The sequence below is a fragment of the Diaphorina citri genome, unplaced genomic scaffold, assembly GCF_000475195.1.
Source record: "Diaphorina citri unplaced genomic scaffold, Diaci psyllid genome assembly version 1.1 scaffold40, whole genome shotgun sequence".
NCBI lineage: Eukaryota > Metazoa > Arthropoda > Insecta > Hemiptera > Psyllidae > Diaphorina > Diaphorina citri.
Window position 1 is genome coordinate 451,279 of NW_007377477.1, and position 26,182 is coordinate 477,460.

General features: G+C 40.5%; 2 protein-coding genes across 2 annotated transcripts in view; both read left to right on the plus strand.

Moving 5' to 3' along the window:
- Positions 1–3,774, plus strand: part of LOC103513584 (dmX-like protein 1) — a 7,836-nt gene extending 4,062 nt beyond the window's left edge. The window contains exons 5-8 of the mRNA XM_026826430.1: positions 596–837; positions 1,779–1,910; positions 2,493–2,760; positions 3,738–3,774. Of these exons, the coding sequence (XP_026682231.1) occupies positions 596–837; positions 1,779–1,910; positions 2,493–2,760; positions 3,738–3,774 (679 nt within the window). The remainder of the gene's footprint in view (positions 1–595; positions 838–1,778; positions 1,911–2,492; positions 2,761–3,737) is intronic.
- Positions 3,775–5,553: 1,779 nt separating this feature from the next.
- The window catches only part of LOC103513612 (dmX-like protein 1), a 29,559-nt gene continuing 8,930 nt past the window's right edge, over positions 5,554–26,182 (plus strand). Inside the window, 14 exon segments of the mRNA XM_026826439.1 lie at positions 5,554–5,999; positions 12,118–12,317; positions 12,998–13,217; positions 14,647–14,862; positions 15,316–15,465; positions 15,776–15,969; positions 16,490–16,675; positions 17,841–17,957; positions 18,856–19,042; positions 19,802–20,019; positions 20,958–21,213; positions 23,796–23,971; positions 24,407–24,552; positions 25,034–25,317. Of these exon segments, the coding sequence (XP_026682240.1) occupies positions 5,885–5,999; positions 12,118–12,317; positions 12,998–13,217; positions 14,647–14,862; positions 15,316–15,465; positions 15,776–15,969; positions 16,490–16,675; positions 17,841–17,957; positions 18,856–19,042; positions 19,802–20,019; positions 20,958–21,213; positions 23,796–23,971; positions 24,407–24,552; positions 25,034–25,317 (2,665 nt within the window). The 5' untranslated portion in view covers positions 5,554–5,884.

Below are 26,182 nucleotides of genomic sequence, written 5' to 3' on the forward strand. Positions count from 1 at the left end.
ACAGGGCGCTGCTGGATACTTAGAGTTTCGTCTCTTTCAAAATCTATTGTGAAGTCAGCAATTAAATTCTGGCCCAGAACATCGCCGAGTGATACCAATTTTGTGCGGCTCGTCCGGTTATTTACGCTACCCACTGAATTTGTTAATATAACCCTTATTTCCCTCTTCCGAGACAGGAACTCAAAATTCAGTAATGACTTTCATTTTGGTTTTTTAGCGTTTTAAAAAAAAGACCTATTTGTGGGAAAAAAGTGAAAAAAAAAAAAAAAAAAAAAAAAAAAATCCCCCAAAATCCAGTTTTTTTTGGCTCCAGTTTTTTTTTGGCTTTTTGGTTTTCTGGACAAAATTTGCACCACCACTTTCGTGTTCCTGGTAAAATGACGTTTAATTTGATATATATGTAGGTCGACTAGGTTTGGATAAGTCCTTCTATGGGAACAGACACACAGACAGACACCGAAGCGAATACAAGAGTCCGAAGCGTATTAGAATAAAATTTTTCTCGGGAGGGAATCTCATCTTTTGTTTTATTATATTAATAAATGTTTCTCATCTTTTATTATTATTTTACTGAATGAATTGTGTTTATTCTCAGGCGTTGTAACAGACGCGAGTCCGGCGGGGTCGAGAAGCAGCCTCTCCTATCTCACTTCGGACCTCGCCAGGGCCGGACCCTATCCCGTCTCCTGACACATACCCACCTCCCCGGCCTGTCCTCCCTAGATCAGATGCACCTACTGGCCCTGGCCGATACGGTGTCTACTTGTAATACGGACTTTGCCGAGCGGTTTGTTATCGATGCCGCTAAGAGTCAAATTGCCCGGGAGAACCTAACAGGTTGGTGATATTAAAAAAAAAAAAAAAAGATGAGTGTTCCACCGCCGTTTTTATTTCGTAGCAATGAAACAACTGCTACATAAGACGCATGTGGCCTGTGTCGTAGCATGCCCATCCCGTAGTATGCCTCTCATCAGATGGGCGAGAAGAGACACAGCCTGTTAGTCTAACAACCTTGTAAGCCTATACAAATCAAATGGAAACTAACAGGCTAGCTGTTAGCTTAACAGACCTTCTAAAGGCTGGAAAAAAGATGGTGAAATCCAACCAAACAGCAATGTATTCGTACGTTGCAGCAATGTAGTTGCAGCAATGTATTCGTACAACAAGATAGATAATAGGCCTGATATTATAGATAATAGGCCTGATATTATATAGGAAACTTAACATAGGTAGGTATTTTATATAGGTATCATTGTCTGTAATTGCTTATTGTATAATCTTATTATCAATAAAGTGTCGACAATTAATTTAAAATATGCTGATGAACAGTAGAATAGTTGGATGAACTTAGCAGCCTCCTTGGCCGAGTAGTTATCACATATGCTGATACGATATGCTGATAAACAGTAGAATAGTTGGATGAACTTAGCAGCCTCCTTGGCCGAGTGGGTATCACTCTAGGCTTGCAGGCCGGAGGTCCCAAGTCCCGGAGGGGTCGAAGTTTTTTCCGGCTCTATGCTTGGAGTTCGGGGTACACTCGGCCTCGTGAGGACAAGTGAGTATCTAATTCAATCGAGTAGCGACCAGTGGCGGCATTACCAGTGTAACTTGATGATACGAGTAGATGAAAATAAATAGTCAAGGAGGCACTTTGTATTGCTGTGATATCCACTCCAGTCGTGTAAAAGTTCTCTGCTTTACCACAAAGATTCATGATTTGATTCGGGCTGTGAAGGACAACGAAGCAGCCTTTAGATCTCTTATTTTGTGTGTTGCAGGGGTTCCTGATGGTGAAATGTCGACTGATTCGCTGGATGATTGTGGTCTCCGGTTTCTACTGGCTATGAAACACTACACTTATCTACTCCGATGTCTGCCCTTAGCCCAGCGAGCTCAGTTCCAGAAACAAGGTAATACATTACTTATATCTTCACTGTTTTTGGTAGATTGTCCCAATATCAATAAAAACACATTAGTATACCAAGTTCCTATTTAATCAGACCAGTAAAAGTGGCTCAAAAGTTACTTGCAAGATTTGACCCGTACATACTGAGACATGAAGTGAAATAAGCGTGTAAAAAAAAATGTTATTACTCAAGAGCCATGGTAGGTTAATCGTACCAGGATAAAATTCCATACCTTGGCTGGGATTGAACCCACACTCTTCTGATTGTGCCAGGCGAGCGTCTTGACCATTAGACCAATAATTGAATAGGTAGGTTTTACGAAGTCGGAGTTGACTTCAACTCTGGATTGAACTGGGCATTAAGTATAGTTTCAATCCTAGATTGATGTCAATTCTGATTTTGTAACCCCACTCTAAGTGGATAGGAACACATGATCTGTTTGTCAAGGATTTAGGTTTAACCTTGACCATCGGATTAATTTATTGAAGAAGTACAAAAGCACAAGGACCTTAATTTAGTATCGAGGTCAAAAAAGTTCTTAAATCGTTTTCTACTGCCTGAACATATTTTCCGATTCCTTTTCAGGCATCGCTACCAACAACCTCGTCTGGGCGTTCCACTCGGAAAGCGAGGAAGAACTGCTCAACCTCATTCCGTCCTACAGCAAGGGCCAGCCCAAGTGGTCCGTACTGAAGGAACTCGGAGTGGGGTGGTGGCTGAGAAACCATACACTTCTGAAGACATGCATAGAGAAGGTGGCCAAGGCGGCGTTCCAGGCAAATGAGGACCCGCTGGACGCTGCCTTGTTCTATATAGCGATGAAGAAGAAGAGCCTGGTCTGGGGCTTGTATAGGTAAGGAGGACTATAAGCCCGACCAGCGTCTAACTGGGGGACTATAAAACCTGGGAGCACACCAGGTAACCCTTAACCAGCCTAGCTAACTGTCAGTAAAAGTGAGGCAAGGACTATAAGCCTGTAGACCAGCGTCTAACAGGGGGACTATAAAACCTGGGAGCACACCGGGTAACCCCTAACCAGCCTAGCTAACTGTCAGTAAAAATGAGGCCAAAAAATCTATAACCTCTCGGATCCTAGCGAATATTGCGGCAACGTTCTCGGAGGCGTGCGTGCGAACACGTCGACACGTGCGAATTTTAGTGTGTAATGCAACATTCGTGTTGCATGTTGCTAAAGTGTCGACCCGGCATATGTAGACCAGCGTCTAACTGGGGGACTATAAAACCTGGGAGCACACCAGGTAACCCTTAACCAGCCTAGCTAACTGTCAGTAAAAGTGAGGCCAAAAAACCTATAACCTCTCGGATCCTAGCGAATATTGCGGCAACGTTCTCGGAGCGTGCGTGCGAACACGTCGACACGTGCGAATTTTAGTGTGTAATGCAACACGTGTAATGCAACATTCGTGTTGCATGTTGCTAAAGTGTCGACCCGGCATAAGATAGCAAACTTTACTTAGGTATTGTTGGTGTTGAAAGATGGTCATGCTATGATACCTGGATGAGTTGAATGAAGCTGTTGTTTCATTGCATTGGAAAACAGACGTGGAAAAAAAGGTTCCTACGAAAATCAAGCTTTTGTCATAATGGGACTTTTAAGTCAAAGATAGCAAACTTTACTTAGGTATTGTTGGTGTTGAAAATGCCGAAAAACCGTGAAACTTTTGTGTTAAATGTTAATATTGGCCGGGCGGCGCTTCGAACTTTTGGACGTGTGCGATCTCGTTACCTCTGAGTTTCGAAAGAATACTGCGCTTTTTGTGTTCATTGGATTAATCATTGTTTCCTTGTGCCGCAATGCCGCAATTTCAGATCAAAACGTGACGAGCGCATGACGGCAACACATTAGTATACCAAGTTCCAATTTAATCAGACCACCAAAAGTGGCTCAAAAGTTACTTGCAAGATTTGACCCATACATACTGAGACATGAAGCGAAATAACCGTTTAAAAAATGTTGTTACTCAAGAGCCGTGGTAGGTTAATCGTACCAGGATAAAATTCCATACCTTGGCTGGGATTGAACCCACACTCTTCTGATTGCCAGGCGAGCGTCCTGACCATTAGACCAAGACCACGTTTTACGAAGTCGGAGTTGACTTCAACTCTGGATTGAACTGGGCATTAAGTATAGTTTCAATCCTAGATTGATGTCAATCAATAACACAAAGAAACAGCATTTCTTCTTTCTCTCGTTATTTATTTTATTTCTTCCTTCTCGCCAGCCTAGTTAGCTTGGTTGGTAGCACGCCTGTCTTGCAAGCGCTTGGTTGCGAGTTCCATTCCCGTCGGGGGCAGCGGATTTTATCCTTAACAGATTCGTTTTCGGAACGGCTGGCTTTCTCCTTCTCTCTTTGCTTATGGGACTATAAGACCTTAGCAGTTACAGTTCCCTCTATCAAACCTCTTAAAAAAAAGAAAAAAAAAAAGATTTTGCTCTCAGTTCTATTTTTTTTTTTATATGTTCTAATGTTCTAAGCAACTAATTGTATTATGGAACAATAAATTACCAAATTACCAAATGCGGTTTGAAGTCGTTACTTCCCCCTACCTGCTCAGCTCTATGCTCTCCACTCTGTTTTGAGTGGAGCAGAGTATTAAATAAAATAATTTATTATTACTTCAGATTGTATTAAATAAAATAACATCTCTAGAGAAAAAAAGAGATTTAAATTTAATTGAAAAAAAAAAAAAAAATCATCGCTTTTTAACTGGTAATTTCAACACTTCTGCATAGCATCTTGCAAGGCTTCAGGCTTAACTAGCTAGACTTCTAAATTTAATTTGTGACACCATCTAACAAGCATGGGTTCTTGGTTACAACATTTTAAATTAATAAGCTATTAAACAGAGTACGAGTACCTATTAAAAGATTAAAACATTCTTCTAATAATCTAAATAAACATTCTTCTAATAATCTTGATTTTAATTTCTAGTACTTGTAATTGAATAAACAGAAATGTGTTGACTTTGTACAATCTTGGTGTTGATTTCAATTTACACTAAAGACCTTAGCATTTCTACAATGATGTACCCATTAAAAAAAAATATCTTTAGAAGGGCTTGAAATGAGAAAAAAATTATCTCTTCCCTAATGAAATTTGGTTGTCTACTTTAATTAGGAGAAGAAAATGAAAAATGGTCATAATGACAATTTTCAACAACCTTGAATAGTCCCATTAGTGCAGTTACCCATTTAATCCAGGGTTCCAGGTTCAATTTAGAAGGGAGGATTTTTTTTTTTTATGATGCCTACTCTGGCTAGTAAGGAAAATGAGTGAGAGTGGCTTTGCACTTGTAATTCAAATGCATAAAATAAGACTGGTGCCAGTATTATAGATGATTTTTTTTTTTTTTTTTTTTTTTAAGAGGTTTGTCGTAAACTCCAACGTGGATATATTTTCGGTTCCAAAGGACAGCCCCCTTTATTTTTATTTATTTTTTTTCTTCGTGTTGAATCGTAAACTCCAACGTGGATATATTTTCGGTTCCAAAGGACAGCCCCCTTTATTTTTATTTATTTTTTTTCTTCGTGTTGGCAACATGTTTTTTTTTGCAATCAGCTGATTTGGCGGTTGTTATCACTAAAATTTCAGTGGGGGAGTTTGAATCAAGATGGCGAATTTTTAATTTATCAGAAAAATAAATAAAATGCTTTGGTCTGGAAACACCAGTTTTTTGGATTTAATTAATTAGAAATTTAAGGAATATTTAGTTTAATTCCTGTTTTGTTCTTTTAATTAGTTTTTAAGTGTATAATTTTCCTTTCAAAATGTTTGAGAAGTTCAGTATCTGGAACTTCAAAAAATTCAGGACTTCATGTACTGTTATAATCTAGAATCAATTGAACTTGGATCAAGATAGCTGTTTCTTGCTCTTGATTATCATACCCATGAATAACCATTTTAATATTTTCTAATCGAGTGTGTTTAATTCTTCATAAAAAAACATATTCCGTCATGAATTGTCATCAAATTTTGAGTGGCGCTTGTAATGTTGGAGATAAAGCCTTTGCTGTGGGTAGTGTTGAAGGGATACCATTCACAGTAAGTTATGACTATCACACACATTTTTGTTGAATTTGCAATGTCTGTCTACTATCTAATTGATATTCATAACAAACATGCCATCCATTTCGAACAAGACTTTCTAATTTGCTGCTTGTAGACATTGGCATGGCAAAACATCAATGTTACCTATTTATCTCGGGTCACAGGACTTGTAAAAATGTAGTGTAAGATCCCATTTTGGTGTTATCACTAAAATATCTTATCAGTTGTCAGTATAGGTAAATACTGTTAAAAAATTTTTCTGTTTTTTTTTTTTTCAAGGCCATTTTTTTTCTATTGCTGATAATGTCCACTATAGAATTTCTAATGAATAGTTTTGTTTCTCTGCAATTAGTTTAGGTAGTCTAGCAGTAATCAACTGGCAAGCTATGATTTTCATGTTGTATTTATGTAGAGTGCTTGGTTACCCACCCAGTATCCTTGGTATTTTTTGTCACATGTTAACTAAGTATGCTTGTAGAAATTGGTGGACCAAGAATGAACCTAATAGGTTTCAAGATATTGGGCTCTAGAGACAAATGCAAAATTGTTATGTAATATCTAATATGTAACCCAAATCACTGTACCTAAACCTACTGTTGACGATACTAAATAATAATGACACTATTCTACTCTAATCAACATGTACAATGTTGATACTTCCCTCAATAGACCTACCTACCCATTTTCATCAATGGACATTTGGAAATACCTACCTAGTATTTCCAGGTAAATATAGGTAGCTCTTTTGTTTCTATGATCTCTAGGATTCTAGGCCCTGTTACATGAAGGTACTTTGCATTATAAATTTATAAATCACACCTCATTGGTGAATATTTGGTGCTCAACCCATACCTACAAAGTTTATAAATTGCCAGCCTAGTTAGCTTAGTTGGTAGTGTGTCTGCCTTGTAAGCGCTAGGCCACTGGTTCCATTACCGCCTGGGGTCGATTTTATCCTGATGGGATAACATTTGTTCTCGGAACAGCTGGCTTTCTCCTATCCTGTCTTCCTTCTCTCTTCGATTTTTGGGACGATAAAACCATGGCAGTTACAGTTCCCTCTGTCAAACCTCTTTTTTTTTAGTTTATAAATTACAAAGTCTTGGTAAATGACATAGGTACATGTTATTTTGTATCTAATAGGTCTGTGTTGGATCATGCCTATCCTAAGGTAGGCATGTCTTTCAATACAAATGCAAAGGGAGAATAGAACAATCTTCATTAACTTTTACTTAGATACTTTATCATCAGAAGAGTAGGTTATTTTGGAAGGGAGGGTTGGGGGCCCAGGCCATTTGTACGCCAATTTCCAAATAGCTCACTGCACAGAACAGATTGCACTCTCTAGAACAGATTGCATATCCTACTCATAGCTGTCAAAGTATAATTCAACAACAACTGTTGCAACAATATACAATTTAGCTAATCCAATCACTAATTGGTGAGATGAAGCTTAAATGACAAATACTAACTGCTCCCAATTATTCCAAGTGGTCAGTTTTTATTATTATTATTATTTTTTTAGTATGTCATAGACTAGACATCTAGAAATCCTATATCTATTGTTCTCAAAGAAGTCTAGAATCTAGATGATGTTGCAAGTTGCAACATATATTATGTTGTTCCCTGTAACAGGTACTTTGTGATTATGATGGTGGATGGTGTGAATCAGTAAATAAGTGTAGCCATCTTCCTATTGGGTTATTATTATTATTATTATTATTATTATTATTTTAGTATGTCATAGACTAGACATCTGGAAATCCTATATCTATTGTTCTCAAAGAAGTCTAGAATCTAGATGATGTTGCAAAACATATGTAGTTCCCTGTAACAGGTACTTAGCGATTATGATGGTGTGAATCAGTAAATAATTGTAGCCATCTTCCTATTGGGATGTCTGGGAATCAAATCCATGACCTAAAACTTAAGCAGTCAAAATTTCTTGACTTAGTGGGGCAGAGCACTACCGCGCTCCTAATGTAGACATGCTACCCTCCAAGCTTACCAGGCTGGCCAAAGTACAAGATTTTAAACTTGGTATTAATCAATTTATTGTGTGTCAGCAGGGTTTCTGGGATGTTTTGACACTTATGACATAAGAACATAAGTATCTATTCAGCTGCAGAAAGAAAGAAGGGGGGGGGGGAAAGAACTGCGGAGGTCTTATTGTCCCACGGAGAGAAGAAAGACAGGATAGGAGAAAGTCAGCTGCTGTTCCAAGAAGAAATCTCATTTGTTTAGGATAAAGTTTGGCACAGGCGGAAATCAACCCTGTGACCTTAGGTAAACTTTGGGTGTATGGATATTGGATATAATGAGATATTTGGATGGTTCCACCATGTTGCAGTGATCACTAAAAATACACAGAAATTACCTACATCTTTTTTTATTATAATTGTGCTAAGCATAAATGCTTGTCACAAATGTCGTTCCCTGCTTAATGCACTACACTAAATTTTATGACTTGACTTGGACTCAAACCACCAACCTCCAGATCCGAAGTCCAACGCACTAAACACTACACCACTGAGGTTGGTACCTACATCTATAAACTAATGAGGGTGGGTAGAAAAAGATATAGAATCTTACCTTGAGTAGAGTTAGGATCTTCTGACTGAGGTCGTAATCGAAATTGGAATATTTAGATTCGGTCATGTCGTATATGAACACCAGACCACATCTCTGTGTATCTACATTTTCCAGGGCTGCATCCAGTTGATATAGTACACCCTGTAATAAAAACAATAGTGATGAAACACCCTGTAATATTAAACACACTTGTCATGAAGAAAATTTCAGGTAAAAAAAAGGTTACTTTCTTATGCTCTTGGGTTGACCAAGCACCTAAATGGAAAGTCCAAATATTGTCTCTTCTTGCCCACCTGATGAGACAGGTCATGGTTATGTACAGGTTGGGTTGTGTTTGGACTACAGTTTGGTAAGTTACCACTCCCATGCCAAACTAGAGAAACAATTTCCTGTCTCAACTAGTCCAAACCCAACCCAGTACATAACCACAACCACATATGTACTATAGAACAGGCATGTTACAACACAGACTACAAAAGCATAAGAAAATGAAGTCAACTAAATAATAAAAAAAAAAAAACTCTAAAGTTGTTTAATTGGCCCTGGAAACAAAGCAAGGATCTTAGCTTTCTTGTAAATAGTTATCATTTGAAGAACTCTAAAGTTGTTTAATTGGCCCTGGAAACAAAGCAAGGATCTTAGCTTTCTTGTAAATAGTTATCATTTGAAGAGGACTCGAATAATTTTCTTCATACCTGTAATGTTGTCTGATGTGTAGAGGTCTGAGTTTGGTGATAGCGTGCGGTAAAAACAGCAATGGCAGCCCCTGATGAATCCCTCGTGGGCTGAAAACAGAGAACACATTTTTTATAAATTTTTATCTAAGTAATTACTTTTTTTTTTTTGCAAATGACAAATAAATCAGGGGCAACAGTGATAGCTGATAGCATGTTGAATACACCAGTTTCCCCATTGGATTTGACTTTAAGCAACATTGCACATCATTGGTATTTGGTATCTGGATGGTTGACTTTTTAGGCAACCATGTGTTATTCACTAGTTTTTCCAAGACCCACTCAGTCTAGTGTCTAGTTGATGATAATGTGAGGTGGGTAGCTTGTCATTAATCAGAGGATAGATTTGTGAAGCTTAGCACCTACACCTAAGCCTCTAGGTGGGCTTTTTGAGTGTGATTTGAAGAATAACCCCCATCAATAAAAAAAATCTTAGCAGTTGTACAAATGTTAACTTTGAAAACCAAGTAGGTATTGTCCTAGAAGAAAAACAAGGACACAATACTATGTAAGTAAGCATAAATCTAAAACAAAAAGCATGTCCAAACATAGTTGACTGACTGTTGATTGACATTGATATCAATAGATGTTGAGTTACCAGTTGAATCTATGGTGACAAAGAAGTGTGGATGGTTCAGTCCTATAAAACTTACAAGAATTGTAAACTTTCCAGTTTTCAGTTCACTTTTCAGAGGTTCTTTGGTTGGATCAAAATTCATCAATCCTTCGGCTCGTCGAATGGCTTCGTTTTGTTCAAATAATGACACTGCTCTGGCCACATCAAATTTTCTGGCTACGAGGAACTTCACAGCAGTTGTCCAGGACACTGGAGCTGCTCTACGATGGCCACGGATTTGATTAACAGTATCTAGAAAATGTTTGGTGGCCTGAAAAGAAATTAAAGTGAAAAATCAACAAGAGTACTTGTACAGAATACACGTCTAGGGTTTTCTTCTTAAAATAATAAACAGTAGGTATGCTGTATAGGACAAATCATTACATTTCTTTTGAAACACAAAATTTTACACTTTCAAGTGTGGTGAGTCCAAAGTTAGTTCTTTATTACCAAAATATTTTTAAATTTTTGATCTGGGCCATTTATCTAGGAATAGCAATCCCGCTCAGATTCATTAACTTCATTAGAATAAATACAAAAGGGAATCTTCAAATTCCTAATCCCCAGCTCCAAATTACCTATCAAGAAAATAATGTAAACAAACTGTGAACAGGTTGCTGAGACCTGCACAAAGATTTTAAACGAGTTCATAGATTCATTTCTCCAGGGCATTGTGAAGAGGTTGGGCTGTCTCAATATTGTGAAGAGGAAGGACAATCCTATTTTTAAGCAATGACTTGAATTTAGGGGACCCGGAACAGTCCATCCTACGAATCATGGGCCCATCTTCTTTCCTAGGTACATTGGTAGAAAGTGAGAAGGTAGGGTAGGGTCAACACCCAACGCTTAAACGCAAATTAAAAGCGTTCTACTACACGTACGACGTTCATCGAGGACTTTTCTGAAAGAGGAAACTTTGAGGGTCATTTTAGCGAAGAAATTTTACAAATTGGGTCACAGATATTGGGAAAAATTAAAGGAAACATCCAACATTACCTGTTCTTGATCAGCAGTCAGTGGAGCGGCCATTTTAAAACTAGCGAATCTAGTGGTCGTTTTGAGGAACTTGATTTCCTGAACCAGTGTTGCCAACCTACAAACAAATGAATATTAGGCATCCTGTTCATTGCATCCGAAAGTATTAGACCGGGAGCTGGGGATGAAAAATTTACCTCCAGTGTATTGGCCCACGATTGTATGATCTTTGATCTGATGGCCGCCACTCACGCTCAGACTATCTGAGAGACCTCGGAACGTGAGTGGCGGAAAATCTTCAGATCTGTCAGACCGCAGTCAGAGGCTTTTTGGCTGTGTCCACACTTATATAGTCGACGCCCATCGATCGACGGTCGACTGGAAAAAAGAAGTTGAAAAAAGAAGTGGAGAGTGGACACAACTTTAAAGCCATGTTTCGAAAGGCGTGACGCGTGGAAAAATCCCCTGTTCGCGGGCTTTCGCTGGCCGCCAAAATGAGCTCGCGGCCTCGCGGGCCGCTGCGGCCCGCGGTACATAACCACAAACCTTTCACCTCTGCGGTGATAACGCTTTGAATCCACCAGTTCCTCAATCACTAGACTGAAGTTAAGCAGTGATAAGCGTGATTTGCTGATTACTGTTTAGTATCCATCAATAGGTTACCCTTTTGGAAAATCACGTGATGTTGGCTTCTCTCGGTCCCAATCAGCTGGATGAGGATCAAATGAGTAGGTTGGGAGCCTGTCGCCTAATAGAGAGTTTGGTGAAACCCCCGTGAACCCATCACTAAAAACAAGAGACATAAACTGATTAAAACTCAGAAACCTGATGAAATTAAAAAAAATCGTAAACTCATGCTTCTATAGGTTTCCTATACATACCTATTCTATTTAATTTCAAATTTTCAATTTTGAAAACCTTTATTTTTATTTTTTACTTTGTTTACATACAATATTTATATAATAAATAGATACATATTGGTAATAGAAAGTAAATAATTGTTCCTTGAAGCGAAAAGAGATACAATACTTCCTATGTAGGTGCTGGGTTAGCACGAAAACACCAGAAAAATACCTGTTGGAATAAGATATTTGCAATCGAAAAACGAGTACAGCTTTTGGCCATGATAGGAATCGAACCCGGAACCTTCTGCATGGCAAGCAAGCATATGCTACTACTAGGCTAACCGTGCCTCCTAGTTTTCAGCCTCACTTGTGTCCTAGTTTTCAGCCTCACTTGTGTGTTTTTCTTGCAGCAACTGGACTACAGATGGGTGCAAACCGGTTCCATTCAGACCGAGTCCCCGATATCCTCTCTATCCTGGAACCTAGAGGGTACTCGTCTCCTGACTGGTGGCGAGGTGTTGCAGTTGTGGCATCAGCATTTGAGTCCTCATATGATGGACGATGATCCAGATCCTGGGGTAAGCTATAGGTCAAACTGGAAAAGAGTTTGCTCTTCTCAGCACTTTAGATTTTGGGCCTATACATGGATACCACCCGCACATGAAAACCATGGATAGTGTCCCCCTATGGACAATACTTTTTCATAGGAAAGCAACTTCCGTGGTTGAGTGGATCACACTACGCTTCTTGCAACCGGAGATCCCGGGTTCGATTCCCGGCGGGGTAAAAGTTTTTTCGGCTCTGTGCTCGGAGTTCGGGGGGGAGGGGGGTACACTCAGCCTCGTGAGGACAATTGAGTAGCTACTTTTATCGAGTAGCGATCAGTGGCGGCATCACCAGTGTAAAAAGATTTGATACGAGTAGATGAGAATTAATAGTAAAAGGAGGCATTTAGTCATGCTGTGATTTTTTTAAATGTTTTATTTTCCTTATTTGACGATACCCACAATAGTTGTGAAGAAGCTCTCTGATTTACCACAAAGAATTCATCATTTGATTTGATATAAAGGTGCTCATATACACTGTCAGTACAAGCAAGGTATAATCTATTCCAGCGTTTCCCAAACTTTTTTCTATGTGGCCTTTTTTTCTCAATTGTAAACGCTCCGCGACCCCTTTACTATATTTTATGTGATCTTCCCGGGCGGCGCGGACCCCAGTTTGGGAATCACTGATCTATTCTATTGGCGATTTTCAGGTGACCTTCGAAATCGGCGAAGAAGCCACGTCCACGTCGAATTTCGACAGCGGTCACCCCGCCCCCGGAGATGAGGATGAGGAGAGAGGATGGGAGTGTGTGTGGAGGTGTAAGACGTCCACTCCGGTGGCGCTCATGTCCTTCTCCCCGGACGGGACGTTGTTTGCCACCGCCGGCAAACATGATCGTCTGGTCAAGATTTGGTTTGAGAACAAACAGCGTGAGTAGAAAACACATTGTTACTACGAGAAAACACTTTGTTTTTGTGTAAAGAAAAACACCGAAAAAAAAAAACGAGAAAACACTTTTTTACCAGAAAAAAAACACTAAAAAATAAAATAGAAAATTGGGGAAAAGGGTGTTTTTTTTTTTTAACATCGTTTTGTTCCGAGAAAACACTCTTATTATTTTGAGAAAGCTCTTTTTCCTTCAATGAGCTTGAACACTGCGGACAGTAGGACATTCACTCTTTGTTATTCTGAATACTTAGATACTTTATCATCAGAAGAGTAGGTACCTACCAGAAAGAAACACATTGAAATAACTCCACCTTGCTAAGTGCATAGTTATTTTGGAAGGGAGGGTTGGGGGCCCGGGCCATTTGTACGCCAATTTCCAAATAGCTCACTGCACAGAGTGGGACAACTCTCTAGAACAGATTGCATATCCTACTCATAGCTGTCAAAGTATAATTCAACAACTGTTGCAACAATATACAATTTAGCTAATCCAATCACTAATTGGTGAGATGAAGCTTAAATGACAAATACTAACTGCTCCCAGTACAGTGTACATGATTTTCATTCCTATGGCTTCCACGGTACTGGAGTTACACCTGGCCTACACTTTCATCTAGCTGGCAGTATCAATGCAGAGACAGGTAAACCTTGAGGTCGGGGGTTCCATCCCCGCCCTGGGCAAATTTTCAGTCTTATTCTGGCGGGATAAACAAGGTGTATTTTATTCTAAAGAGGTAAGGTTCGTTCTCTGAACGGCTGGCTTTCTCCTATCTTGTCTCTGCCAGCCTAGTATGAACCAGCAGACCTTAGTATCGCAACCTTAGTATCACATTGCATACCAATAATTTGAAGAAACCATTTACTGATGAGAGAGGTTCCCCATCGAGGTAAATTATTAGTATCACATTGCATACCAAGCCCATTTGAGAATGTATACTAAATTTGCTAGACGGTGAAAAAACAACAAGCACCTCTGTCTAACAAAAATGCTAGACAGTCTCTAAACCGAAGTGTGACTGTCTAGCTGATTTGCTAGATATAGTACGCAATGTGGTACCTATAGCATACGAACATAACGAACCTCCATTTGTGTTTCCCTAAGTGAAAGCCAACTAATATACGCAAGTACAAGAGTACTTATACTGTACAAGTACTGGAATTTGTACTCGTGTCTTCCAGATATATAAGTACTGGAATTTGTACTTGTAAGTACAAGTACAACTCCTAGTAATTGTACTTGGACTGATGGGTACAAGTACAATTAGAAGTACTTGTAAGTACTTGTAGTCAGTAAAAGTACTAGTAATTGTACTTGTACTTGCGATACCAAGTACAATTAGAGTACTTGAACTTTGTACTTACAAGTACAATTTTTATTACTAACCCGTGAATTCACCATTATGTTTCCAGATCTAAGCGAAAGCATGATGTACATGGCGGACTGTCAGCTGGTTCAGGATGATGATGATATAGAGGGCTCCGGCTCAAGGGGAGGAGGTGTGGGGACTGGAGGTGACGATTTACCGCACGGGGGTCATCACAATGTGCCGCCTCCACCGCCCCATGTCCAGATATCAACGGTCAAGGTAAGTGGAGGTGATGGGCTCCGGCTTAATGTAAGTGGAGGTGACAGTGTGGAAGAGATGGTCTTTTTTTCTTAGAGGAAATGAACTGTAGCTGAGGTCAGGATAGGAAATTTAAATTTGTACTGTTTTTTTTTTTTTTTTTTTTTTTTAAAAATTTTCTCGGGGTTATTTTTTGGGGTTTCCTGTTGGCCCCGTTTTTTTTTTTTTTTTTTCTATTACAAATATTTCATCGGGTTACTTTCTGGTGTTCTCGTGTTGACCCAGCACCTAAATGGGAAGGATTGTGTCTCTTATTGCCCATTTGATGAGAGACATAATACGTTATGGGCATGCTACGACACAGACCACATGCGTCTAAGCGTCTAATGTAGCAGTTGTTTCATTGCTAAGAATTAGAAACGGCAGTAAGTAAAACACTCATCTTTTTTTCTATTTTTATATTATTTTTTAATTTACAGAGTGGTTCAAAATTTTCTCTCTCCTTTTCATTCAGGTGTGTACTCAAGAGTTGCATTCTCAGGTCCTGGTAGTGATGCAGGGATAGGAGGAGAACTGACTACACCGCTCCCAGTATTAGAGGAAGAAGAGAGCAGCACGGAGTTCAATTTCTCGAAGTCCGAGCACAACGCTTCATCTCGAAACGGTAACGAAACGGTTTTACTGTGAAATAAACTACAACTCTTGTCGGAGTTATAGTTCAATGTCCGACCAAGAATTTAAAATGAAATTTTCTTAAAGTTGAAGGGAAGTCAGAGAAAAGTTGAGTTGAAAATGCCGAAAAACCATGAACTTTATTTCGTGTTAATATACATATAGGCCGCGTGCCGATTCGAACTCTTGACGTTCACGCGTCTCCCGGCACGCTTAATTAAAGAGATGAGTGTTTCACCGCCGTTGTTATTTCGTAGCAATGAAACAACTGGTACATATTCTATTGATCTATTCTATTCCAGACGCTGGAGCGGAGTCAACGCACAGTGGAGGGGCTGGTGCTTCCACTGGAGGTGTTGGAGGCGAGGCAGCGGATGTGTTGAAGGAGTTCCTGGCGTCTCCACCAGCACCCAGTTTGTCCCTGGTCACCAAACATAGCAATGGAACGCTCAACCTGTGGCAACTCACTTTTGCGGATAAGACCAAGTTTTCACAGGTAATGTAGATATACATAAATATAAATTTAATATAAGAATTGTAATAATTATAAGGTAATGTAGAGAAGTACATTATTTAGATATTCATAAAGTCTGGGGACCCCTGAATCATTTTTGAACAGCTAAAGATGAAAATTTCGATATGAATTTCCCTTTTTTGCTGCTTCCCCTATTGGCAGGGGAACATGTAAAAATCAGAGAAGTACATTATTTAGATATTCATACAGAGTGTTTATAAAGTCCGGGGACCCCTGGATCATTTTTGAACAGCTAAAGATGAAAATTTCGATATGAATTTCCCTTTTTTGCTGCTTCCCCTATTGGCAGGGGAACATGTAAAAATGAAATTTTGAATAGGCCACAACTCCCTTCTTTTGAATTATTGATTAGGTATATTCTTTACGTTTAACGTTGCTATAGGAAAACGTAGGGCTATCGACTATTTAAGCTCTGTGTCACTGCAACCTTTTTAGATCTTTTGTGATTTCTATTTACCTTTGCTCTTTCCTTCGTCACTAGGTCCTGAGCATTGGGCATGCTTCAAGAGCCTCCGGACACAGGTTCCGAGTTAATGACATTACCTGCCATCCCGTGTTACCTCTCTTGCTGACAACATCCCATCATAACCTCCCCGAGAGCACCACCCCTCAGGTGCCCACTCAGAGTATCATTCCAGTTACGCCCACTGTAAGTACGACTCTTGGCGTTTTATTTTGTGCACCACCAAGGTTTTTTTAGAGAGATATCAGTACTTTTTTTCAAGTTCCAGAACATGATTTCAATCATACGTTTTGTTTTGTGTTTACCGCAGAGGTTTTTTTTTTTTTTTTTTTTTTTTTTTTTTTCCACAACTCCTTTTGAATTATTGATTAGGTATATTCTTTACGTTTAACGTTGCTGTAGGAAAACGTAGGGCCATCGACTATTTAAGCTCTGTGTCACTGCAACCTTTTTAGATCTTTTGTGATTTCTATTTACCTTTGCTCTTTCCTTTGTCACCAGGTCCTCAGCATTGGTCATGCGTCAAGAGCCTCCGGACACAGGTTCCGAGTTAATGACATTACCTGCCATCCTGTGTTACCTCTCTTGCTGACAACATCCCATCATAACCTCCCCGAGAGCACCACCCCCCAGGTGCCCACTCAGAGTATCATTCCAGTTACGCCCACTGTAAGTACGACTCTTGGCGTTTTATTTTGGGCACCACCGAGGTTTTTTTAGAGAGATATCAGTACTTCTTTTCAAGTTCCAGAGAGATATCAGTACTTCGTTTTGTTTTGTATTTACCGCAGAGGTTTTTTTGTGGGGGATATCAGTAGTTGTTTTTTCGAGATAGTGATTCATCAGATTTTCACTCAGAGTATTATTCAAGTTACGCCCACTGTAAATACGACATTGACTTGGCTTAGTTTTGTGCACCACGGAATTTTTTTGAAGGGAGATCAGTATTTTTTCGTCCTTTTTAGAACAGTACGCCCACTGTTAGTACGTTTACATCACATCTTTGACTTGGCGATTCGTTAATTTTTTAGAAGTTTTTAAAGAAAGATCTTGCGATGTCTTTGTTTTAACAAGTAGGGATATTTTTCTTTAGATTTTGAGATGGGGTTTAGGAAGACCCGATTAGGGTCTTTTCCTATGTGAGATGTACAGTTCACTAAACATCCGTTCTTATCTTCATTATAGAGATATGTACAATTTGCTTCATTTATTAAAACTTAAGAAGTTAACATATTTCATAAATCCTTCACTTCCTATTTCTCATTTCAGGGGTTCTGCAGTGAGCTGATTCTATGGCGTGTGTTCATTTATTAAAAATTAAGAAGTTAACATATATCATAAATCCTTCACTTCCTATTTCTCATTTCAGGGGTTCTGCAGTGAGCTGATTCTATGGCGTGTGGATGCAGTAGGACCCCTGTCCAAATCTGGAGGGGTATCCGAACTGGCCCGAATTAATTCCCCGCATATATCCGCCTTTTCCAATGTGTTTGTTCTGCACTGGTTAAACAACAAGGAAATGCATTTCACGCTGCAAGCTGAGAGTATTTTACATGTAAGCTATAGAGATACAATAAGTACAATCTTCTTCTTAGCCTTTTCCCACAGATACAATAATAATTACAATATAGGTAGGTACTTTGTTAAATAAACGAAATCAGTTCAAAATCAAATCTAATCACGAATTCTTTGTGGTAAAGCAGAGCTTTTTCACATTTTTTTGTGGATATCACAGCATTACTAAGTGTTATTAAGAACTATTTATTATTTATAATTACATGTTAATTACAAGGAAATTGTTTTTATAATTACAAGGAAAGAATACTTCCAGAACATCATGGAGAGCATGGGATGCAGATCATAATTATGGCGAGTTGAAAAACGTGGCGATGGACAGAGAAGAGTGGCTACACCGGGTGATGTTTATCCGAACATAGAGGTGAGTGGAAACCTATCCATAGGACTAAACAGTCCCTTACGGCTGGATTACTCGAGGCCAGGTAGACAGTCCAGCTACTGGGATCCAGTAAATAATCCAGTCCAGCTTTTTCCAGACCGTTGGTTGATCCCATTATAGGACAATTTTTTTTCTTCTATAACTCCCGAACAATTTGTCCGAACTTCTTTGAACAATTAAAAGGATTTTTAAATGTGATGTTTATCCAAAAATAAACAAAATGTGCCATATTAGGATGCAATTTTTGACCAGATAACACCTTCTTAATCTCCTCTGTCCTCCCACAGCACAACTCTAGGCAGCCTATCCAATTCACCCAGCGCTTGTTTCGTAGCATCGGATGGACAAGGGCTGAGAGTTTACCAGGCGGTCATTGACGCCACGACTTTTGGACCAGATAAATATGGACCAGACATATATGGATCAGATAATAATAACACCTTAATTTCTTCTGTCCTCCCACAGCACAACTCTAGGCAGTCTATCCAATTCACCCAGCGCTTGTTTCGTAGCATCGGATGGACAAGGGCTGAGAGTTTACCAGGCGGTCATTGACGCCAGAACTTTGCTCGCTGAAATATCGAGCTCTGAACGACGCAGTCGAATTACTGTAAGTTAATAGTCGCTACGTCGCGTCGTTTTTTTTTTCCCCCAAAGCTTTTGTTTTGTATTTAGCTCCTAAAAACTTTAAATTGTTGATGAATGAGGACTCCAATTTTACGCTCTGTCTCACCAAGTTAAAAATGAGCTACGCCAGCCTACTTAGCTAGCTTGGTTGGTAGCGCGTCTGCCTTGTAAAAAAAAAAAAAAAAAAAAGATTTCCTTTAGATTTAGACAATGATGATGATGAATTACATGTTCACAAAATACACAAAAAATACAATCAAAGGGGGCACACTATAATAAATATTAATAAAAAAAACAATCAAAGGGCGAAGTCAAGCCCATGTATTATGTATTTTGTTAAGTTACTTTCCTTATTTTGTGATGTATTTAATTATTTCTAAGAAGATTGTTAGAGGAAACTGTAACTGCTACCTACCTTATTTGTTTAGGACAGGGATGGGCAAATATTATATGTACGGAAATGTTTCATAATTTTATACCCACCACCACCAAAGCGGTTTTTTTTTCGGCCCGCGGGCCGGGGTTTGCCCATATCCTAAACTATAATCCGCCCCGGGTGGGAATCAAACCTATGCTTACTAAGTAGACGCGCTACCCTTCAAGCGAACTAGGCTGACCTCTTTAATTTTTCATTATTTGACAGATAAATCCATCGTTTTCTGAACATTGTCTTTGTTTTCTAATTCCTATGTTTCTCCTAGAATTTTCCCTAAGAATTCAATTATCTTTGTGTTCGATTATCTCAGGTTCAGAATGGGTGCTAGAAGACACACTGCATTTGAAGAACATCCATTTACCTCGCGTACAACTGGACCAAAGCCTGGACCTTAGTTTTATGCACGACCCTACCTTCCTATCGAAGAAGCAACGACTACAGACGAGTTTCATGAAGGCGATATCTTCGGAAGACATAGGGGATCATCGGTCCATGAGAAACGGAGAGTCGGCAGGTGCCGCCTCGGAAGCCCAGAATAATATCGTTAAGACAGGTCAGTTATTAGGGAGATTTCGCATCGAATCCTGATCCCCATAACGCAACCCATGTTGGCGCCATCTTGTTTACATCATGTTTTTAGATTCATCGTTAAGACAGGTCAGTTATTGAATATTGAATATTTATTGTGTTTCAGTATACAATATTGTATGTGCACAAATACATATATATATATAAAAAGATACAGAAAAACAATACATAATTATGGTACATACTGATGAATTTAAATTATGGTAAATACTGATAAATAGTTAATCAGCGGCTGTGATATCACGTCGAAATATCGAGAGTTTTGCTAGGGACCTGATGATTAGCTCGAACTTTCGAAAGGTATGAATTATATTATCGAAAGTTTGGTCAGCTCCCATGGCGCAGTGGTCACTGCACTCGCCTTGCACGCGGGAGACCCGGGTTCGATTCCCGGCGGGGTCAAGAAATTTGTTATAGTAAGTTGGCTGAAAGGTGCCGGGTTCGATTCCTGCGGTTCCGAATTTTGATTTCTGAAAGGTGTTGCATAAACAATCGACCGTCCGAATCCGACCGTACTAAAGGTTGAATCCGACCGTACTAAAGGTTGACTTGAGTGATTTTTTTTTTTTCCCCGAATCATGTGTAGTAAAGTTTCAGGGTAGGTATATTTTTTTTAGCTAAATTCCATTAGAAATGAACTATTCAAGTATGTATCCATCTCATCTTGTATGACCCGCAGAAATGCTCTCGGGGTAAATAAACATTTGTCAGCGAATGTTTTTCACTCAACATTTACCTCAGGAAAGGCCATTTTCTTATTCAATGAAAAAAAAGTCCACACATTTTCCGGTCAGAATAAAACTGATCAGATTTCGGACCAGATCGAGCGATGCGCGATTTTATTTTCCGTGTTTAACCCTACCATTACCTCCCATTAGGACTGGCAGAACACCCAATTCCTGCACGTGTTCCAAGAACAGCTTATCACGGGGGAGCGGCACGTCGAACACACGACCGAGGGGGCCCCAGGGGCCCACATTGGGCTCACCGAGACCCACAAGGGCCCCATGGTGGACCTGCAGACCGCGGCTGAGTTTGAGGAGCCGTTCTATTTGGTGGTCCTGGAACGGACGAACCAGGGAACCACGGTGCATATGTGGCGACTGGTGATTGCCTCGCAGCCTGACTTGACGGGTGAGTAGAATAAACCAAGTGCCCTTCGCACTCAACCTATGCCATTCTTTAGCAAGGGAAATTTTAGACTGGTATCCTTCCTGTTGAAGGGCGCCCCCAGCCGCCGGAGGCCCCTGGTTTTTCACATCCGTGGCCGAGTGGGTATCACACTAGGCTCGCACGTCGGAGTTCCCGGGTTCGAAGTTTTTTCGGCTCTATGCTTGGAGTTCGGGGTGCACTCAGCCATGAGAGAACAATTGAGTAGCTACTTTAATCGAGTAGCGACCAGTGGCGGTTTGATCAGTGTAAAAAGATTGTTGAAATATGGAAATTGATCGCAAAGGTCCTGGAAAAGCTTTGCTAATTTAAGTTTTGTTTTTGGGGTCGAGTGGATTTTAACACATCACATGCCTTCAGACACACTCAGAGTCAAGGGTCTAGGTTTACCTTGGGATCAATTTAATTTGAAGAAACCATTTACTGATGAGAGAGGTTCCCCATCGAGGTAAATTATTAGTATCACATTGCATACCAAGCCCATTTGAGAATGTATACTAAATTTGCTAGACGGTGAAAAAACAACAAGCACCTCTGTCTAACAAAAATGCTAGACAGTCTCTAAACCAAAGTGTGACTGTCTAGCTAATTTGCTAGACGTGGTACGCAATTGGTACCTATAGCATACGAACATAACGAACCTCCATTTGTGTTTCCCTAAGTGAAAGCTAACTAATACAACCTGCCTCGGTGGTGTAGTGGTCAAGGCGCTCGCCTGGTAATCAGGAGGGCGTGGGTTCAATCCCAGCCGAGGTATGGAATTTTATTGGTTTTTCACATCCGTGGCCGAGTGGGTATCACACTAGGCTCGCACGTCGGAGTTCCCGGGTTCGAAGTTTTTTCGGCTCTATGCTTGGAGTTCGGGGTGCACTCAGCCATGAGAGAACAATTGAGTAGCTACTTTAATCGAGTAGCGACCAGTGGCGGTTTGATCAGTGTAAAAAGATTGTTGAAATATGGAAATTGATCGCAAAGGTCCTGGAAAAGCTTTGCTAATTTAAGTTTTGTTTTTGGGGTCGAGTGGATTTTAACACATCACATGCCTTCAGACACACTCAGAGTCAAGGGTCTAGGTTTACCTTGGGATCAATTTAATTTGAAGAAACCATTTACTGATGAGAGAGGTTCCCCATCGAGGTAAATTATTAGTATCACATTGCATACCAGCAAGGTAAACTTAGACCCTTGACTCTGACACCCATATTTATGAACAAAATGCTGGCTCTTAAGTTCGTGCTAAGCATAGTTTCAAGGCATTTGATTGGTCAATTTTGACTTGAGACTGATCTAAGAACGATCATTCTTGTTCATAAATACGAGTGTGAGTGTGTCTGAAGGCATGTGGTGTGTTCCAATCCACTCGACCCCAAAAACAAAACCTAAATTAGCAAAGCTTTTCCAGGACTTTTGTGGATATCACAGCATTACTAGGTGCCTCCTTTGCAATCAATTTCCATATTTCAACAGTCTTTTTACACTGATCAAACCGCCACTGGTCGCTACTCGATTAAAGTAGCTACTCAATTGTTCTCTCGTGGCTGAGTGCACCCCGAACTCCAAGCATAGAGCCGAAAAAACTTCGACCCCAGAAACTCCGACGTGCGAGCCTAGTGTGATACCCACTCGGCCACGGATCTGAAGAACTGGGGGCCTCCGGCGGCTGGGGGCGCCCTTCAACAGGAAGGATACCAGTCTAAAATTTCCCTTGCTAAAGAATGGCATAGGTCCATAGGTTGAGTGCGAAGGGCACTTGGTTCATTCTACTCACCCGTCAAGTCAGGCTGCGAGGCAATCACCAGTCGCCACATATGCACCGTGGTACCCTGGTTCGTCCGTTCCAGGACCACCAAATAGAACGGCTCCTCAAACTCAGCCGCGGTCTGCAGGTCCACCATGGGGCCCTTGTGGGTCTCGGTGAGCCCAATGTGGGCCCCTGGGGCCCCCTCGGTCGTGTGTTCGACGTGCCGCTCCCCCGTGATAAGCTGTTCTTGGAACACGTGCAGGAATTGGGTGTTCTGCCAGTCCTAATGGGAGGTAATGGTAGGGTTAAACACGGAAAATAAAATCGCGCATCGCTCGATCTGGTCCGAAATCTGATCAGTTTTATTCTGACCGGAAAATGTGTGGACTTTTTTTTCATTGAATAAGAAAATGGCCTTTCCTGAGGTAAATGTTGAGTGAAAAACATTCGCTGACAAATGTTTATTTACCCCGAGAGCATTTCTGCGGGTCATACAAGATGAGATGGATACATACTTGAATAGTTCATTTCTAATGGAATTTAGCTAAAAAAAATATACCTACCCTGAAACTTTACTACACATGATTCGGGGAAAAAAAAAAATCACCCAAGCCAACCTTTAGTACGGCGGGATTAAACCTTTAGTACGTCCGGATTTAGAAGTACTTGTAAGTACTTGTAGTCAGTAAAAGTACTAGTAATTGTACTTGTACTTGCGATACCAAGTACAATTAGAGTACTTGAACTTTGTACTTACAAGTACAATTTTTATTACTAACCCGTGAATTCACCATTATGTTTCCAGATCTAAGCGAAAGCATGATGTACATGGCGGACTGTCAGCTGGTTCAGGATGATGATGATATAGAGGGCTCCGGCTCAAGGGGAGGAGGTGTGGGGACTGGAGGTGACGATTTACCGCACGGGGGTCATCACAATGTGCCGCCCCCACCGCCCCATGTCCAGATATCCACGGTCAAGGTAAGTGGAGGTGATGGGCTCCGGCTCAATGTAAGTGGAGGTGATGGGCTCCGGCTCAATGTAAGTGGAGGTGATAGTGTGGAAGAGATGGTCTTTTTTTTTCTTGGAGGAAATGAACTGTAACTGAGGTCAGGATAGGAAATTTAAATTTGTACTTACTGTTTTTTTTTCTATTGCAAATATTTCAACGGGTTACCTTCTGGTGTTCTCGTGTTGACCGAGCACCTAAATGGGGAGAATTGTGTCTCTTCTTGCCCATTTGATCAGAGACATAATACGTTATGGGCATGCTACGACACAGACAGGTGTTTAATGTAGCAGTTGTTTCATTGCTAAGAATTAGAAACGCCAGTAAAACACTCATCTTTTTTCTATTTTTATATTATTTTTTAATTTACAGAGTGGTTCAAAATTTTCTCTCTCCTTTTCATTCAGGTGTGTACTCAAGAGTTGCCGCTACCGGATGGTGTTGATGTGGTTCATGCCGCTCCGGCCGCCGGCCATCTCAGTTCGGCCTCTATTTATCCGGCCTGCTTTGCGCCCTATATATTCGTCACGGCCTGTTCTGATAGTAGTATCCGGTAAGTTTTTTTGTTTTTGTATTTTTTTTTTTTAATATACAAAATTTTACGACACCTTTTTTACCTTTTTGATGGTCTCTAGCCATGTCTAATTGGCTCGTCCTGAACCGCAGTCAACCATCGTGAGGACTTGTGCTTATTCTATAAAACAGAGAGAACCCTTTGAAAAACTGCCAGCTAGGCTGGTTAGGGTTAGCTGTTCTCCTTCCTGTTTATAGTCTCACAGCCAGACGCTAGTCTACTCTCTGTTTAATGTCCCCTAGCCAGATCATCATCATTCGTCCTTGTGTTGCAGGTTCTGGAAATGCAAGGTCACAAAAGAACCGGACCCGCGCAGAGAGAACCCTTTGAAAAACTGCCAGCTAGGCTGGTTAGGGTTAGCTGTTCTCCTTCCTGTTTATAGTCCCACAGCCAGACGCTAAGTCTACTCCCTGTTTAATGTCCCCTAGCCAGATCATCATCATTCGTCCTTGTGTTGCAGGTTCTGGAAATGCAAGGTCACAAAAGAACCGGATCCGAGCGAACCTTCCGCGGACAACCCCACCCCAGGGTCCCGCGTTCAATACTCCTACTCCTGGATAGAATGGGAGATGCTACGCAAAGACAAAGTATCCGCCATCGACATTCCCGGCCAGCCGATGAACATTAGTGCGGCCTACAGCGGCCGTATTGCCGTGGCCTACAAGTACGGCAAATCCTTTACGCGGCCGTCCAAGAAGGATCCGGATCTGAGATACATTAACCTGTGTGTGGCCATTTATGAGTGTGAGAGGTCGCTTATAAGTACGGCAAATCCTTTACGCGGCCGTCCAAGAAGGATCCGGATCTGAGATACATTAACCTGTGTGTGGCCATTTATGAGTGTGAGACAAAGAGTCGTGACGTCAAAGTTGACAAATGCGTTGAAACGCATGCACACAAACAAACGAAGCGCGAGGAGTCATGAACTTTGACGTCAATGCGACATGGTCGACTATGTGTGGATACACTTTAGGGGAAATTGCCCGTAACTTTTTTTTTTACAAATTAATTAATAATTTTCTTTTCTACGAACGTTTCAAGAATGAGTGTCCACTTTGTGTGTTTCCAGATGGATGAAGCTGAGAAAGATCAACCTGAGTACTGCGGATGGTCTCCCACCTCTACCCATGCAGATATCCTGGGTCCGTCCTTCCTTTATTATTACAATAGTAATAAAAAGGTATAAGGGACGGGCTATTGTATTCGCTTCGGTGTCGTCTGTGTTTCTGTCAGTCTGTCTGTTCCCATAGAAGGACTTGTCCAAACCTGGTCGACCTATATATCAAATTAAAGGTCTTTTTACCAGGATCACGAAAATGGTGGTGCAAATTTTGTCCAGAAAACCATAAAGCCAAAAAACCAAAAAAACTGGTTTTTGGGGGATTTTTTTCACATTTTCTCACACAAATGAGCTCTGATCTTGAAATTTGTCGCGACGACCTATGAACTCAAAGCGAGAAAGTTTTAGATAACACTTCAGCCGATCATTTAAGGATTTAAGACCGGTTTTAGCGTCACCTATGTTAAGCTACGACGAGCAAGGCCAATAAATGGATGGGTGACTTAAACATTATATGGGAATAAAGGGAGAACGGGCTCTAGTCTTAAT